The following is an 18,370-nucleotide window of genomic DNA, read 5'->3' as shown; positions in this document are numbered from 1 at the left end:
TTCTCTGAACCTTTTCTAATGCCAGCATATCTTTTTTGAGATGAGGAGACCACATCTGTACGCAGTATTCAAGATGTGAGCGTACCTTTGATTTATTTAAGGGCAATAAGATATTCTCTGTCTTACTCTCTATCCCCTTTTTAATGATTCCTAACATCCTGTTTGCTTTTTTGACTGCCGCTGCATACTGCGTAGACGTCTTCAGAAAACTATCCATGATGACTCCAAAAACTTTTCCTGATTAGTTGTAGCTAAATTAGCCCTCATCATATTGTATGTATAGTTGGGGTTATTTTTCCCAATGTGCATTACTTTACATTTATCCACATTAAATTTCATTTGCCATTTTGTTGCCCAATCACTTAGTTTTGTGAGATCCTTTTGAAGTTCTTCACAGTCTGCTTTGGTCTTAACTATCTTGAGCAGTTTAGTATCATCTGCAAACTTTGCCACCTCACTTTTTACCCCTTTCTCCAGATCATTTATGAAGTAGTTTGAGCAACTTCCACTACGTAAATAGCTAAAATATATTCATTCACCACCACACAGAAATAACTCCTACTGCAAAGTATCCAGATTTCATAAACGTAATTATAACTTGTTTCCAATGTGAATTTCAGATGGAAATGTTTCCAATTATCACATAAACATAACTCTTTAATAGTCATTGTAATATTCAGTAAGCTCATTAAACATTGCTAAGACAAGCATGTTGGTTTAAGATTTCAACGTTAGTCAAACAGTAGTTTTGAATATTTCAGCTGATACAGCTGGGGGATGGGCAGCTGCTGCTGAAGCATCTCTTTGCTTCCACTGCATGGGGGATGGGAATGTAAACAGAGCAGCATGACTTGCTGTTGTAACCAGAATCTTAACTCCATGCTTATAAACCTGACTATATTGCTTTCGTTTAACAACATAAAACTCCACTGTCCCCAGTTTTATTGTACATTGTCTAGTCAACCAGTCACTAAAGCCAACTTAACATTTTTATATGTTGTCAGGATAGGAGCATAAAAAAATTCTGCTGGAATTCCATATACCTAGAATCACTAGATTACTAATAAAGATTTCATTTTCTTCTTGAGATAGTTATTAATAATCTCTAGAACTATAGCCCTAGTTAGAAATTTATTCTATCCTTTGACTAGCTATCAAAAACAACGCTTGCTAATCCTTACACAGTTTTTTGTATTGTTTCCTGTATTTGAGGTGAAAATAACAAGGGACTAAGTAGTGAAAGCTAATTCTAGTTAGAATCATATTAACTGGACAATGTGGGATTTATTTTAAAAATATTTACTACTATTTTGTGTGACTTGAGGGATAATATGTGGCTACAGAACAGACTTTTTAAAAGATTCAGAATAGCATCACCTGAATTAATAAACAGGCATAGATGGCGTCTTTCTAGCTTCTACTATGATAGCTACACATCATATTAGTCCTCTCTTTGCCTGGGTTGAACTCGGATAAGAAAGATATGTTTGTGTTGCACAGTAGAGGCTGACTACACATACTGTCATTATCAGAACTGCAGCTCAAGTTGAAGTCCAATTTAAAATACAAAAGTGATATTCTATGTAAAACTAGTCATACAAAATTTATTCACTGAGGGCAAGTAATCTCTTTTGGAACAGTGAGTTAAAATTTTAGTTTTCTCACCATCAGAGTGGTGGTAATGGTGAAGTAGACTTTGTGTTAGACCTGGTAAATTTTCATAACAATTTTGCAAGTTTGATCTATTGGTGCTCATTCATAAATTTACAAAAAATTTCACTCAGAAATGTATATAAAAATTTGCTTTGAACATACAAAATAAACACTAAATTGAAAGCTTGTGTTATGGGTGAACTATGAGTAAGGATACATTTTAGTCACAGGTATTTTTAGTAGAAGTCATGGACAGGTTACGGGCTGTAAACAAAAATTCATGGCCCGTAACGTGTCCATGACTTGTACTAAAAATACCTGTGACTAAATCTGGGGGAGGGGGGCGGCCTGGGGGTGCCGTGGGTGTTTGGGGAGGGTGGCCTGGAACCCCCTGCAGGTGCTCGGGGGGGGGGAGTGGGAGGGAGGCGGCCTGGGACCCGCGCTGATGTTGGGAGGGCGGGAGGGGGTTGGCGGGGCTGGCAGGCTCCCTAGCTGACTTCGCACCTCCCTGGAAGTGGCAAGATCCCTCCGCTGCTAGGTAGAGGCGTGGCCAGGCAGCTCTGCGTGTTGCCTCCTCTCCGAGCCCTGACTCCGCAGTTCCCATTGGGAGCTGTGGAAGCTGTGCGCAGAGCCCCCCAGGCTGTGCCTCCCCCAGGAGCCGAGGGATGTCGCCGCTTCCAGGGAGTACCCCCCCCCCCGAGCTAAGCTCCCAGGGCCCTCACCCCCTCCCATGCCCCAGCACTGAGAGCCCCACCCAAACTCCTGCTGCTGCTGGGTGAGGGGGAGGCCCAGCAGCCCTCTGGCTCGCCGCACCGGCCGCTGCAGAGGTCACGGAATCTGTGACTTCCATGACCTCCATGACAAACTTGCAGCCTTAACTATGAGTCAGTCAAGTTTAAGGTGAATTAGACCAGTCTTGAACTGGCCAACACTCAAAGCCTGTAGATATCTGAAAGGGATGCAACCAATTTGAAACCTAGTTGTATTCACTTATTTTAATCCCAATATTTCTCTGCAAAAGACTCACACTAAAATGACCCCATGCACAGCTCTGTAAAATGTACAAAATAACCTAAAAAGAGAATATTTCAGTTGCATGGGTTGTTAATTTTGAAACCTAGAGATGACCTATCCACTGCTGATTGTTTTAGGGCTAGTCTACACTACCCGCCCGGATCGGCGGGTAGAAATCGATCTCTCGGGGATTGATTTGTCGCGTCTCATCTAGACGGATAAATCGATCCCCGAATCGACGTGTGTACTCCCACCTCATCAGGAGGAGTAAGCGCTGTCGACGGGGGAGCCGCAGCGGTTGATTTGCCGCCGTCCTCACAGCGGGGTAAGTCGAATAGGATACATCGAATTCAGCTATGCGAATTTGCGTATCTTAAATCGACCACCTCCCCCCCAGTGTAGATCTAGCCTTAGTTGGAACATCCAGCTAATGTGCTTATTCCACAATACCAAACCACCTAGCCTTCAAAAACAAGTGCCTTTTGACTTGTTTGAAGACATTTGGATTAGAAGTAAGCTGTTTGAAAAGTCAAATAATGTGAGCAGTATGCTATTTTCTACTAAATGTTCAATGTACTGTGCACCAGGTATACAAGCAAGCAGGTTGTGTAAAACTGGAGTTGTATATATTGATTTACACATTGATATAAAATGTATGTAATATTTTTATTTGAATGTTTGATTCAGTGTATACCTTAGATTATATATTGTTTGTTCGGATAAATTTTGCTTTGTAAATTAGATAAAACACGTTACTCTGTATTTGTGTGATCAAATATTGGTTGAGTATCACTCTTGTTAGGTCTTTAAGAATGGAAACAACCAGTACTTTGTATATTTTGTTTATAATAAATTTCAAAAGGTTTTAAATACAAAAATCTGCTAATGCTTATGGTTGAGGTTTTATTTTATCTTTTTAGTTCCATTTATACGTAAAAATATATGAGAACCTATGCCATTGCACCCAGCACCCTTGAAAGAAGTAAAATATACAAATGTACTTTTTTAAATGCACGAGAATCAAATTCATTCACCATATGGCTCCCACAGCAATTATAACTTGGCCACTTTTCACACATGTATCTTGTATTACTGTGTATTATCGTAACTTACATGTATGTATTGAACAATAAAAGTTAAGATTTTTATACTGTAATACCAAAAATGTATGTTCAGGGTAGTTACAGTTGCTTGTAAGAACCATAATTTTGAATTTCCTCAGTAGTATGTATTCAGGATCCTGTCCTAGAAAGTAAGGGTAGATAGAACTTGTAAGATTGGGTCCTTACTATTGATATTTTGACACATTAGTAGTCCTTGGCATTTTACTTACATTTTGTTTTCCATTTAAAATACTATATATTTACGTATGTTATCTTTTTAAATTTGGCAGATTGTTTCCCTATAATATGTCTGTATGAACCAACATCATTCTCAATTATCAGGGGGTAGCCGTGTTAGTCTGTATCTACAAAAACAACAAAGAGTCTGGTGGCACCTTAAAGACTAACAGATTTATTTGGGCATAAGCTTTCGTGGGTAAAAACCTCACTTCTTCGGATGAGGTTTTTACCCACGAAAGCTTATGCCCAAATAAATCTGTTAGTCTTTAAGGTGCCACCAGACTCCTTGTTGTTATCATTGTCAATATAGCTCCAAGAATAGGCTGCTGCAGATATAGATTAAAGGAGCACAAGAGAGTGATTTTCTGTTGGGTTCTACACCAATATCTGGTCAATTGCATGTTTGTTAGGTGGTTTGATTTTGCTGTTATGTAGTCTTGGATGATTCTACTCTAAGAAGGTAAGAATGGCCATACTGGCTCAGACTAGTAGTCCATCTAGCCCAGTATCCTGTCTTCCTGGCATTGGCTTCAGAGGGAATGAAACAGAACAGACAATCATTGAGTGATCCGTCCCCTGTTGTCCACTCCCGCTTCTGGCAGTCAGAGGCTAGGGACATCAGGGCATAGGATTTTAAGAATGTATGCTTCTCAAGTTCAGATTTACATGTTAAACGTAGACCCATTGGTATCAATGTATCAAGGACTATTGATCTAAATGTTGCACGTTTTTGACTGCTGTGCCCTATATCTGTAAGGAGGAATATAGGGATTTGGTGTATGCTACAGGAGAATTGCTATTAGAAGTTACAAAATAGTCTTTCTATAGAGAATAGAGGTCCTTCCAGAACCTTAACTGCTGTTAAGCTAGACCAGGGGTCGGCAACCTTTCAGAAGTGGTGTGCCGAGTCTTCATTTATTCACTCTCATTTAAGGGTTCGCTTGCCAGTAATACATTTTAACGTTTTTAGAAGGTCTCTTTGTACAAGTCTTTAATATATAACTAAACTATTGTTGTATGTAAAGTAAATAAGGTTTTTAAAATGTTTAAGAAGCTTCATTTAAAATTAAATTAAGATGCAGAGCCCCCTGGACCGGTGGTCAGGACCCGGGCAGTATGAGTGCCACTGAAAATCAGCTCGCGTGCCGTCTTTGGCACCCGTGCCATAGGTTGCCTACCCCTGAGCTAGACAGTCTTTCAATCATTTATGAAAGCTTCCATTGAGTCTTGTGCAACAGTATTGAGCAAACAAAGTTAATCTGTAATAAGTAAAAAATTATAATAAAAAAAATCCATGTAGCCCTGTTTGCTGATGCAAAGTTTTGTGTATGACAAAGAGAGTTGATCCTTTTAAAACTTTTATTTAAATTTGTTCTCTGAGGAAAGCTTTGATTGTTATAGAGCATCAGTGAAGCTGTGGTGAAAATGTTTTCTATGGTGCTAATTATAGTTCATGAACTCTGTTGCTTGCTTCCTGTCTTTTGTCCGATCCAGTAGTAAAATGTAGTACTTTAAACACTAGATGCTCTAAATTTCTTTTTTTAAACCGTTAAAGTAAAACACAAGTTTAAATTCTAAAGTATCAAGTTTTAGTTATCCCATACACCTCCAGATTTAAAATGATGAAATGTGGACTTTTAAAATTATTATTCTATTAGTGTCTAGAGGCCTCAGTCAAGATGGGTATGCCATTGTGCTCATATGTAGTAAGAGATGGTCCGTATCCCAGAAGCTCAGTTTAATTTGAGACACAATGCAGTAAGTGAATTTGACATACAAAAAAGGAAATGTGTGGAGGGATGAAGACTACAGGTAATTAAAGTGACATCATAGCATTGCACAATTTAATGGTTCTAAATCATTTTACTTCTAAAAAAAATTTAAAATTGGTCATCCTGACTCGTGCACAATCCACCTGTTGTTGGTTAGCTGATTTCTTATAGAGGTCACAGCAGAAACATATTCTGAGAAAGGTTTCAAAGAAGGAGAGAGTTGGGTTTTTTTTATGAATGGTGTTAAGGAGCAATGTGGAAGAAATCATTGTGAGAGATGCTGACAAATAGGCAAATGAAGGCTGGTTGGGTGAGGAGGGACAGTATAGATGGGTCTACATTACAGAACATTACCATTTTTTGCATGTTGTTGTGAAGAATAGTTGGGTAACATGATGTTGACCCCAATCTTATTATAGTATATCCTAGGATGAATTGTGTTCATCAGTATGTAAGTACATTGAGTAAATATTTTGTAGGAAAAATGAGCCCCAAATTGAGTTTACTGTGGTGGAGAGGGGAGTAGTAGAGGGATTTAGAGTAGAGAGTGATGCTATCAGAGTGACTGGTAAGGACATTGAACCTGTCAGTTATATTTTGAATAGATCGTAGAGGAGCAATGTGTGTGTTGGGGAGATTAAAATAGAGGGTGGTGACATTTTTTAGGTGAATTGTAAATTTGCTGAAAAAAGCATTTTGGGGTGGGGGGTGACATTGAAGCTATTCAAATTCAGGTTGAATTTGGCAAATAGTTTTGGTCAAAAAAACAAAACAAAACAAACCCCCAATAAAACCAAAACTTGAGTATTTATTTGTTTTGGGGAATTGTTGAAATGAAAAGTTTCAGCATTTGTGAATTGGATAGTTTTGGCTTTTTATGTTGAATCGACTTTTTGTTTCAACTCAACACTTTCTAAACTTTTGTTGTTGTTGTTTTGGTTTTTAACTTGGTGAGAGAATTTTTTAAAAAGCATATTCATTTTAAACTGATTTTTTCCCCCCAGATTTTTTCCCTTTGGTCACCAAAACAAAAAAATCTATTATTCACTCGGCTCTGCAGAGGAAGCAGCAACTGTAATTAAGCTGGGAGATAAGAGCCTGAATAAAAGTTTTAACTGTGTTAATATTAGAGGATTGATGAAGACTTGCATCTGATCTATGTTGACCACTCTTGTCTTGGTTTCAGATCAAATGAAGCTTCTTAAATTAACTCTTTTTGCTTGTAGTGTCATGCTCAATCCTTTGTCCCTGCCCCACTTCCTATCTCTTTCCTAACTATCCCTTGTTTCTTTCTGTTCTTCCACAATAGCTTCATTTCCTATTTTCAATTCCTCTCCCTTCTAATTCAGTAAAGTAGGTCATACTGGATCAGACACTACTCCATGAAATCTGTGAGTGGTACTTCTCTTGAGGAGGAAGTTAGTTTTACTCTCTTAATGACCTAACAAAGAGTGTGATGAGGGAGATTCCTTCTTGACTCTTGTGGTGATCAATGTATTCTCTGACTCATGAGTCCATGTGCCTCTGTTTTAAATTATGCAAAAACATATCTACTGTTGGTCACAAAACTATCTGGCCCCTTCTTAAAACTAGCACGATTTTTTTAAATTTTATTTTGACCCTCTGTGGCTTTGAATTTCACAGGTTAAATGTGCGTTATTGAAAGTCATAGACCAGGGGTCGGCAACCTTTCAGAGGTGGTGTGCCGAGTCTTCATTTATTCACTCTAATTTAAGGTTTTGCGTGCCAGTAATACATTTTAACGTTTTTAGAAGGTCTCTTTCTATAAGTCTATAATATATAACTAAACTATTGTTGTATGTAAAGTAAATAAGGTTTTTAAAATGTTTAAGAAGCTTCATTTAAAATTAAATTAAAATGCAGAGCCCCCCAGACCAGTGCCCAGGACCCGGGCAGTGTGAGTGCCACTGAAAATCAGCTCGCGTGCCGCCTTCAGCACGTGTGCCATAGGTTGCCTACCCCTATCATAGACAGTTCTTTGATACTCCTGATCCTATTCCCATACCTTTCTGATATTAGTGTTTGGTAACTTGAAAAAGTTTAGAACAGTGTTAAGGAGACAATATTAAAACAAATATGCTGGACTGCAATTGTTGTGGCTGCTTGGTTACATCCACCCACTTTATAACTGTTGATTTCCTTTTCTTATAACTTTCTATTTGTTATTAGTGACTCTCCCGTTATTGCCTGCAGCTCCAGTCTACTCTAATCTCGCTGGATTGCTTTAGAATTTTAATGTGTGAGAGATACTCTTCCAATGTGGTGTCTTTTTCAAATTTGATCATGACTGAATTTTGCCAGACACTTCACAAAAAGATATGCAGCCATGCAGGATTAAGAGAGGGATGTTCGTTCTTTCGTTCTGTACTGGAATAGTTTGCAATTAATGGAAAACATAACTACTAGTATATGAACAATCTGTTCACCACTGTGACAGAATTGGTTATGTAAAACTTGGAACAGTTCTCTAAGATGCAGATTGAGAACTCCTAAATTTTACTGGATGTGGTAATTTTATAAAGTTATTACTTTTTCTTGCATTATGGGACAGAGTAAATAAAGAGAGATTGATCAGTATGACTTTGAACTTTTTTGATTCCCAGTCCCATTACCCATAAGACCATGCTCTCTTGTGGTGTAGCAGTCAGAGTTGGGCACAATACTTCAGATCATGGAGTACCATTATTCGGTATATCATATTTTCTCTTCCTTTAATTCATACAAGTGCCCATTAGCTTTATATAATTTTTACTTTATACGGGGCAAGTATATTCACTCAGCTATCAATGAGGACCTCAAAATTTCTTTCTTTGGTGAATGGCACTAGTTTAGGGCCCATTGATGGGTTTTCATTTTCATGTTCCATGGTGGTGAACATTGCATACAAGTCTATTTGCGTGTCTCATCCTCGCTAGTCTTTATGAAAAGAAACTATTCAGTGTCAGACTTGCACCAGTTTGCCACCCAGCTCTATCCTTCAGAACAACACAAGTTTCTCTTTTGTCATTATTGTAGTATGCAGCTCTCACACAGCCTCTACACTTTTCAATACCTCTCACTGTCCCACTTTTTCTCTGCGTTAAGAACTTGGGCGCAACCGTAAGCTGAATTTGCCATTTTGTTGAATTCCTCTGAATGAGTTCAAGTTACACAAAACTTTTGCTGTAAGAAGTGCTGAAAAGTGGACTTTATATGTAGGAAATGCATGAATATGTTTCCACTTGTACACCAAGAGAGTTTATAAAGAGACTAAAAACATAGTTTCATGCTTGAAAACTGAACAAGTGGTAGTGGCATAAGTTATGACGAGACAAAGTTCAGTAGGCTTAGTTTTCTTAATAAGAAAATGATTAGTTATTAATTTTCAAAATTTGTATCTGAGGAAGTGCTTGAATACTGACTTGGTGTTCTCAGAGGATGCAACGTAGAATATAGGTAAACTTGCTTGCACCGAATCTGAATAACACAGATTTTTGCATATCAAAACAATTAACCTGTTTAATAATTCAAAAGAATGTCATCTAAAATACTGACTTCTTAAGTATTTTGATATTTTGCATAAGTTGCATAGTAAACTTGTATTTAAGTAAAGGCCACATATATTGGAGCATATTTTGAAAATCAGCCATTCTTACAAAAAAAATTTCTGGTTCTTTGTAGATTCTTTCCGCTCTTTATTTTTGTTGCAGTAACAGCTTTCTTCCTAACAGCTCACCTTTTCTTTCTGCTTAATCTTGTTGTGAAGTCATAATTCTTTGGTTCTGACAATATATTAATATTTAGAAATGATGCTGAATTAGATCATTTATCATGCAAGATCAAGCAGAAAAGCTGGACTATATGAGATCGATCCCTCCTTATGCTAGGTGTGTCTGTGAGCTTTCTGTAGTGGTGATTCAGTAAAGTCATACAGAATTTCAACATTATTAGTTTTACAATATTATTGTAGGCTTATATAATACTTAACATCCAAAGATATCTAAGAGTGTTGCCAAGGAGGGTAAGTATTCCCACTGAGGCACAGATTAGCTAAGGATCTGATTATTCAGTGGTGCTGAATTAGAGGTGGGAAATGGACGGTGAGCAGCATCTCTGAAAGTTGGGCACTGTCTGATTTGTCACTTACAGTTGGGAATAGAACCCAGGTCTCCTGATTTCTAGTATTTTATACAGTAACAGCTAGGCACTTCTTCCTTCCATGTAAATATACGATTTCTTTGAAGTGTGTTTGTCCTGCACTAGCACCTAGAGGCCATGACCAGTGACTAGGGTCCCGTTGTACACACACATAGCAAAAAGACTGTTCTGTCCCCAAAGATTTTAAAGTCTTAGATCCTTTATTAGAAATGGATTATCAGGGTAATTGCATCTTGTATTTTTGCCTCTTGTTCTAATCTATTTTCTTCATTTTACAGTGTTGTGTTTTGCTGCTGGACTCTCCCCTGCCACCCACCCCCACAGGATGATATGAGACTTGAAAGAAGACGATGCATACAGGTGATTCTAGTTTTGAAATTCCTGTAGAAAGAAAGATCTATATTGTTATTCTGATGTTCTATTCTTTCTTTGGATTTTTTTCCTATCCCCCAAAACTGCATCATTACAACCTTCATAAAACATATTTACAAAAGGAGTAGAAATCATTGAAGCACCTTTGATCTTTTGGAGATTACTGTCTAGAAATTATAGTTTGAAATGTCCAGTAGAAAAACCGTTTTCCTGAATGTAGATTCTTTTCCAGTTTTCTCTAAATAGATGGCCAGGCAGTCAAAGTGCTGGGAAAGCATATTGCTTTATTTTAAGTCCCCTTGTCTCTGTTAATATTCCTCCTTTCATACCTTTCCCAGTTACAGATTTCCTGTTGTGTAATTATTTGTATATAAATTTTAATGTTAAAATAATGTATTATTTTTGATCACTATGTAAAAAACAAAACAAAAGTATGCATCTGACAAACTATTTTAAGCAAGGAAATAGTTAACACTACTTCATCTTTAATCACCATTGGACCTAGATTTTGTAAGGGTTTCACAAGAGTTGATGTAGCCCTCAACTGTTTACAATATACAGCCATTCTTCAAGCTGATGCTTTGTTTTTGTGCTTTTTTTTTTAAATTGGAAGTTCTAAAATCAGTGTAATTAAAAAAAAAAAAATCATTTCAAATCCTTTCCAGGAATCATACGCTTTTTTGGCTATGTGGATCTCTCAAAACTTGTATATTTTGTTTCAACCCGAAGGGCATTACTATGGCCAAGCTTCAAATCCCATAAAATGGGATACATAATGGAAAAAAAAAAACAAATGACGCAAAGTAGATTCCTTGGATTGGATTGGAGCAGGAATGTAACTGCTTGGTTGCAATTAGTTTTACATTCTCACATTCTTAAGTGACATAACTATGCCAACAATATTTTGTGGTATACCCCGGCCTAAGTGCTCTCATAAGGATATCCAAAAACAGTATTGAGAATCCACTCCTGTTTTAAGGCTACCACAAGCACCTTGGTGAATAAGCATGTTTGGGAGATCATACCATGCTAATGGGGACAGCATGGAGATGGGATAGTTATCATGTTTGGGCAAATTCAAATACTTATGTGTGTGGATCGAAATCTGTGGCCATGTTTAATAAGGAAATATGTGTCATGGGTTTTTTTGTTTTTGTTACTGTGCAACAGAATTTATCAAGTATTAACTCCTTAATCTCAGAGCCACCTATATGGTTAGGACAGAGATCAAAGTGGATAAATTACATATTTTTATGTGTGTTGATCATCCTGTATTCAGAATGAAGTTATTTTGAGTGCATCATGAGATGAGCTGTGGAATGATAGATGTTTGAAATGTTGAGGACTGGAAGATTCTGAGCCGCTGCATGTTACATTTTAAAACTTCTAATTCTGAAGTTGATAGAAAGTGTAATAATACTATATCTTACTTCAGTCTACAATTGTAAAACACTGCTCGCTGGAAGGGGAACAAAGCCAAAGTAGTGCTCCTTCTGACATTGTATTACAATGTTGATGTTCTACAGAGGTGTGGGGTTTTTTTTTTGTCAGTTAGATTGCTTATTAAAATTATTTGGAGACAGTTTGAACACAAACATTTTGGGAAATAAAGAATTCAGAGCTGGAATTACAGATTTGTAAAATATTTGGGTGTTGGTTTTATGTTATAGTAAAAAAAAAAAATGACAGTAAGTAGGGTTGGACTGTGCCATCTATGGGTGATTGTTTCTTACATAGTATTTTACCTGCTAATTTTATTAAATGTAATATATAAATGTTTATACACTGCACCTGTTTTAAAAGAGGGTAACTGTTGTGCTATATTATGAACAGCAAGATCTAATATTGCTGCTTCAATTTTTGTAAATCATCTGTTCTTTGAATGATTGTCCACAAATATTCCGCTTCTTGTACACATCTGAATGAGATCAGAGTCTTTTGAATAACAGTTTCTTCTGGGGCCATGCTGCACCTACGAGCCCTCTGGTCACCCTGAAGCTGAGGGTAAAAGAGCAGTGCGGCAGCAATCACTCTCCAGTTCTTTCTTACTGCTCATGGCTATGATACAGAACATCTATAGTGTCTGCATCTCTGTATGCTGTACACTTTTTCTTTCAAGATAGATAGTTTTATTCTTTTAGTCCATTGACTTTAAAAAATTGATTTTAGGGTCTTCGAGTCCATGTGCTGCCTTCGAAACCAGGACCTGCCTGTCCATGGTGGAGACAAATCCCCTGGATTAAAGGTCTTCCCCTCTTTCAGTGGAAAGATCCCCATCAATGATGGAGACTCCAAGTGCCTCTTTTGTCTGGGGCAAGTGCACATATCATGAAAGTGCTCTATAGCTGCTTTTTGGAAAGAAGCCGGAGTCCAGGGTGTCTTCACTCAAGCTTTTCCTCCTCAGAAGTTCAGTGAGGGCTTTCTTGGCACTGGAAGGCAAGAAGACTGTTTTTACCAGACCATCTCTCAGAGCTCCCCAGTTAAGCCATCTGTCTACTGTGGGTTCCAGACCCCATTTGAGGTTGAGGAAGTTCCATTTCAGTGCTACAGAGTTGGTCAGTACCTCCTTCATCTCTTCAGCCCAACCCTTTGATGAGAGAGGATGGAAGGAGCATCACTCTTGCGGTGACTAGAGAAGGAGATCCTCCCTCTCTGGATCTGAGCAGATCCAGCCTAGGAGGCAGTTTGAGGCCCAGATCAGGTCCTACTGATGCCTCAGCACCAAGCAGCCATTGACCAGCCTCTGCATATGTTCCAGAACCTGTCAGTATATTTGGTACTGGCGACTGAGGATCAAAGTGCTTGACGCTGAAACAGTCAGCACAGACACACTCTGCACTGAAACCAAGAGTATAGAAGTGCTCTTTGGACCTCCTGGCACCAACACTGTAAGCCCTGGCACCAGAAAAGTGTGATCTGACTGATTAGTTTGCCTTCAATACTGAAAACCTTGGCACTGACTTCCGCTCTGTGGTACCGACCATTCTTCCTGAGTCTTTGCCCCGGAGCCTCTTTGTGGTACCAATGTGGTTCATGTTACTAGTAGATTTAGTATAGGACCAACCTGCCCCTCCATTGTTGTCCTCTGCTAAGAAACTTTCTATGCTAGTATCAGCACTTCCAGCACAGGAGCTGCTGGTTACTTTCAAATTCTCGAGAGATCTACACCACCCATGGAGGATGGTATATTCTTTCTCCTCTGCCTAGGAGGACCAGTGTGATACGTCTGCCTTAGGCCCTAGACCCATACAACTCTAGACTGTCTGAAAGGGCATTCAGAGACTGTCCCTGTAAGCCCTCCTGTGGGAACAACCATGAGCAATACCCTGCATGGTACCTGTCATGGTCTGAACCTCGGTTTTCCAGAATCCCATGCAGTCAGGCCCCTTCTGGGCCCCAAGGTGGGGAATGGGTTCCCACTGCCTCTCAGACAACTAGAGCAAGGTCACCCTGCCCTCGTAGACCTCAAGATGGTCACCACACTCACTGGCACCTCATGTACCTGATGCAGAGAGCGAGTAGAAGGACTTTCACGAAACTGAAGGCCAACCTGTCCCAACAGCGATCTCATCCTCTTCACCTAATGAGGCAGTGACCATGGTGGTTCTAAACCAGCCTGTAGATTACTGGATCTTTGAGGAACTTCTCAGGAGGATGGCTGACACTCTGGAAACCCCAGTTGAGATTGTGTGACTTCTTCTCATAGACTGCAAGGCCAGAAGGGACCATCAGGATCATTTAGTTTGACCATCTGGACATTGCAGGCTACAAAACCTCACCAGCCCATTCCTGTAATAGACCTATAACCTTTGGCTCAGTTACTGAAGTCCTCAGATCATACTTGTAAGACTTCAAGTTACAGAGAATCCACCATTTACACTAGTTTAAACCTGCAAGTGGCCCTGGGCGAAACCCCCCTGGGTCTCTTGCAGTAACTTCTTGACACCCTGCACTTGTTGGCCCCTGGTAGATTGGCAGTACAATCGTGTATGGTCATTAATGAACCCCAGTATGCAAGATCTCTTTTGCAGATGGGAGTGCCTGACTTTAGAGCTGTTTGCATCCAACCAGAATGTCAAATGCTCCAGAGGGGGAGCCAGTCCCAGCTCTCTGCCTTTCTGATTCCATGGGCACTGGGACTCATGTATACCTACCCTCCAATTCCCCTGATACCCAGAGTCCTCAAGAAGATCACAGAAGACACAGTTCAAATGATGATCCTAGCCCTGGAGTGGCCCAGATAGTTTTGGTTCTCAGACTTCATGAACCTGTCAATATGGCCTCAAACACGCTCTCACATACCCGGACATTAGCATGCAATTGCAGGGGCAAGTCCCACACCTATAGATGATATCTCTCCATCTCACCTACCTGTACTCTGGATCTCCTGTCTCAAGGCCAGGATCCAGTTTTTCATCTGAATCCAAATTCTCTTGGTCTGGTCAGTTGGGGTGTGGCATGTTGCTGATTTCGACTTCCCAAGAAGTTCAACAGATGCTTCAAGAAGTTCAAGAGGCCCCTCTCACTCTTAAGAGAATGCTGCAAATCTCTTGAATGGCCAAAAAATTGAGACTTGTGGGACATCTGTTTATCCTCTGTTTATTCCGCCCTAGAAGGAAAATAAAGAGAGGTTCTGTTGGTGAAGTTGTGCATCATCCAAATCAATTCTTTCCAAGTGGATAAAGTGTCAAGTCTGAAAGCTTGACTCTCTGCAGACAAAGTCCATTGCACTGGAAAGTTAACTGTCATGGGCTGAGAAGGTGTATTCATTGTTATTGGAGATATATATATATGCCAAGCTCCCTGGGTTACATATTCTACGGTATTTATTTGCTCTGAACACCACAGATTTATGTTCAGTTACCAACTGGTATATGTTATTCAGTAACTGTGTTGCAGGCAACCTTCTTACAGTTTGGCACTACACTGATTTGGGAGGTCCGAAATGTATTGGCATAGATGGAAGAGAAGGAAATTCTCCTTACCTGTGTTTTTATTGAGATCTCTTAGGCTGGTCTAGATCTTCTCTTTGCTCCCTCTTTCAGGATAAACTCCTGTTTTAATACAAAGTTTTTTTGCGGGGTGGAGAATGTTTGTGAGCAAGTTTCATGCTAGCGTTTCAGGATCTCGTGTTTGCGAGATTTGTATATTTCTTAGTATATTACATTTTTAGAATATACAACTGAGATCTAGTAACAGTTCTAGTAATGTTAGTTAGGCTGCAATATTTAGATTCTAGATGAAACAAGTTGATTGGGGACTATGGCTCCTTTACACTACAAATATAACCATGTTCCAGACACGTTTACAATGTGATTGTCTCCTGACCTGGTTATAATATGGCTAATGTTCTATTTGTATCACAAACTGAAATTGTGTTGTAACTGGGTCCCATGACACAGTTACTTGTAATGTAGATGAGATATTTATTAGAGCAGAGCTAAGCCTGCAGGCTTCAATTCATGTCAAGTTTTCATACTGAACTTGTGAGGTTCAGTTCACAGGTTAGTAAATTTAACCTTAAAGAGTTGCATAGTTGTTTTGTACGTAGTCCCACATAATCCCTTCAATGCCTTTCCTTCAAACAAGCTTTTTAGTTCCCTTCCTTACATTAAGGTCCCTCCTCTGCCTGAAAACCCTCTTGCTATAGCACTGGGTCCAGGAGGCTCCTCTGCGTCTACCTTATCTTTCAGCCACCCTGAAAGGGGTGGCAGAATGGCTGTTTTCACCCCTGCTCCTCTTCCTTCAAATCAAGTCTCTTGGTAAAGATCTCAGTTTCATATCTCTGAAAGAATCTTATGGTGGACAGGATGTACCTATTTCTCTTCTCCCCTTCTCCCACAGTAGTGCAGGAGAAGCAGCAAACAGGCTGCTCTGAGTAACTTGCTTTGGGCGGCAGGGAGCAGGTATACAATGCCCTATTAAAAAGTGGGAGGGGGAACACTAAATGATTATTGAAGCAGGGCAATGCAGAAAAAAGCCTATGGCTTTATTCCTTACCCATAAAATTTCTAGTGGAAAGGGAGATGAGGATCGATGGGCTCATTTGTGGAAAGGGGGAACAGATGGAGATAGGTCAGTACAGAGTGGGCCACATAAAGCTAAACATGAGTCTCTGCCCATGTTTCTGAAATTCTTGTGACCATGGGCTGAGGTTTAAAGAAGCGGTGAATCTTAAATCTAGGGTAAGTTTAAGATTTGTTGTAAAGAATTGGCACAGCTCTAAAACTTATAAACTATCATTTCCAGGAAATCACAGATATGAGTAAAGGAATTTCAACAATTTCTGGAGTACAAACTGCTTCGATTGTAGATCAGAAACATGAGAACATACAGATGTCAAGATACATGAAGTATAATACTTTGAAAATAAAAGTGTAAGAGTGTGTGTGTGTGTGTGTGTGTGTGCGCGCGCGCGTGTGTGCGTGTATATATTGTGACGGGGCAAGGCCAGATGGCTATAGTAAAGTAATGGGAGACAGATATATTAGCCACAGGCTAAACAAATCCCTGTTACCAGGATAAGAAAATAGCAGCTGCTCCAGGTCAATTAAGACACCTGGTGCCAATTATGATCTTTCCAGAAGGCAGGGAGGACAGCTAGGTTGATTGGGACACCTGAAGCCAATCTGGCTGGCTGAAACTAGTTAAAAGCCTCCCAGTTAGTCAGGTGGGTGCGTGTGTCAGGAGCTGTAGGGGAAAGCTGTGCTGTTGGAGAGACTGATCAGTAAAATCATATCAGGCACAAGGAAGGAGGCCCTGAGGTAAGGGTGAAGTGGATCTTGAGGAAGTGGGGACTCCTGTGGGGAAGTGGCCCAGGGAATTGTACGTGTCCTGTTTCTAAAAAGTCAGCTACCATAGCTGATACTATTAGGGTCCCTGGGCTGGAGCCCGGTGTAGAAGGCGGGCCCGGGCTTCCCCCTTTGCCACCTGATTAATCACTGAGACTGGGAGACAACAGAGACTGTGCAAGGGAGGGTAGCTTCTGCTCACCTCCCTTGCTGGCTTATGATGAAAATGGCTCAGTAGGCTGTGACCCTTGCCTCTGTTTTAACTAAAACAGTTAAATTAAATATTTTTTTTTAAACAACAAAAATTAAATTGACTATGTCAGCCAGGTCAACATGAGAAACTTAAAATATTGGCTTCTGCAGCTAACTCAGTCATCTTCACCTTCATTTTCCTGTTTGTTCATAATCTGGAAAAGAAAAACAAGCTTTCCTGCTTTTTCAGGTGCCAAACGATTTCTCAATTTGGAATGAATTAGTCCAAAGGAAGAAAATATTCTTTCTACACCGACAGAAGAAGCTACTGCTGTTAAAAGTGAGATTAGCACTTCAACAAACAGTCTCTGAATCCAAGTGCTTACGTGACGTCCGCTAGTTCACTGGTGTGACTTTCTTTAAAACATCATCAGCAAACATATATTTCTTGAATGGTTCACCCTTAGTTCTGAAGTTTATTATAGTTGGCATTATGGAGGAATGATTGCTGGGTGTCCATATCATAGCCAACTCCTATTCTTCGGCAGTTAAGGTTTCACCCTGGTACCGAGTAGTGAGAATATTTGCAAGAAAATGAGCTGGAGATAGTGCTTGTCCCATTTATTTTTTTTAATGCTTGTAATTTAACTCTGTCATTGCATATTTCTCTTTTTAAGATCTCACTCAGTTCCTTCCGAATTTCAACGTCTGCAATAAAACAGCTCTTTCCCTGCATTTTGTTGAAGACTAGAGACATAAGCTTCAGAGTACTCAGCATGTGTTCAACATTTCTCTTAAGCCCAATGTTGAGAACTTTGGCTTTGACAGTGCCATCTATTTTTTCATGATCTTGTTCACAAACTGTTATCAGATTAGGCCAGTTCTCGATATAGCGCTGAAAACGGTCGACTACTGAATTCCATCACACATCTTGTGGGAGAGTTAGCTTGGTTCCTCCCACTTTTTTCAGAGCAGCTGTTGCGAAGTGGTTGTTACAGAAGTATTTTGCAATTTCAACAACATTAGCTTTTCTTTCTGGAACACTGAAGTCTTTGGCTAGGAGGTGCATCAGATG

General features: G+C 39.6%; 1 protein-coding gene across 2 annotated transcripts in view; it reads left to right on the top strand.

Moving 5' to 3' along the window:
• Positions 1–18,370, top strand: part of LOC112105531 (dual specificity tyrosine-phosphorylation-regulated kinase 1A) — a 116,729-nt gene that overhangs the window by 32,478 nt on the left and 65,881 nt on the right. For both annotated transcript variants that reach the window (XM_024198370.2, XM_024198371.2), the window contains exon 2: positions 10,219–10,300. In XM_024198370.2, coding sequence (XP_024054138.1) covers positions 10,291–10,300 — 10 coding nt within the window. In that variant the 5' untranslated portion in view covers positions 10,219–10,290. The remainder of the gene's footprint in view (positions 1–10,218; positions 10,301–18,370) is intronic.

Source organism: Terrapene carolina, unplaced genomic scaffold (assembly GCF_002925995.2).
Source record: "Terrapene carolina triunguis isolate 2854851 unplaced genomic scaffold, T_m_triunguis-2.0 Scaffold31, whole genome shotgun sequence".
Lineage (NCBI taxonomy): Eukaryota > Metazoa > Chordata > Testudines > Emydidae > Terrapene > Terrapene triunguis.
Note: the sequence above shows the minus strand (reverse complement) of the source record. Positions and strands in the feature narration are given on the sequence as shown.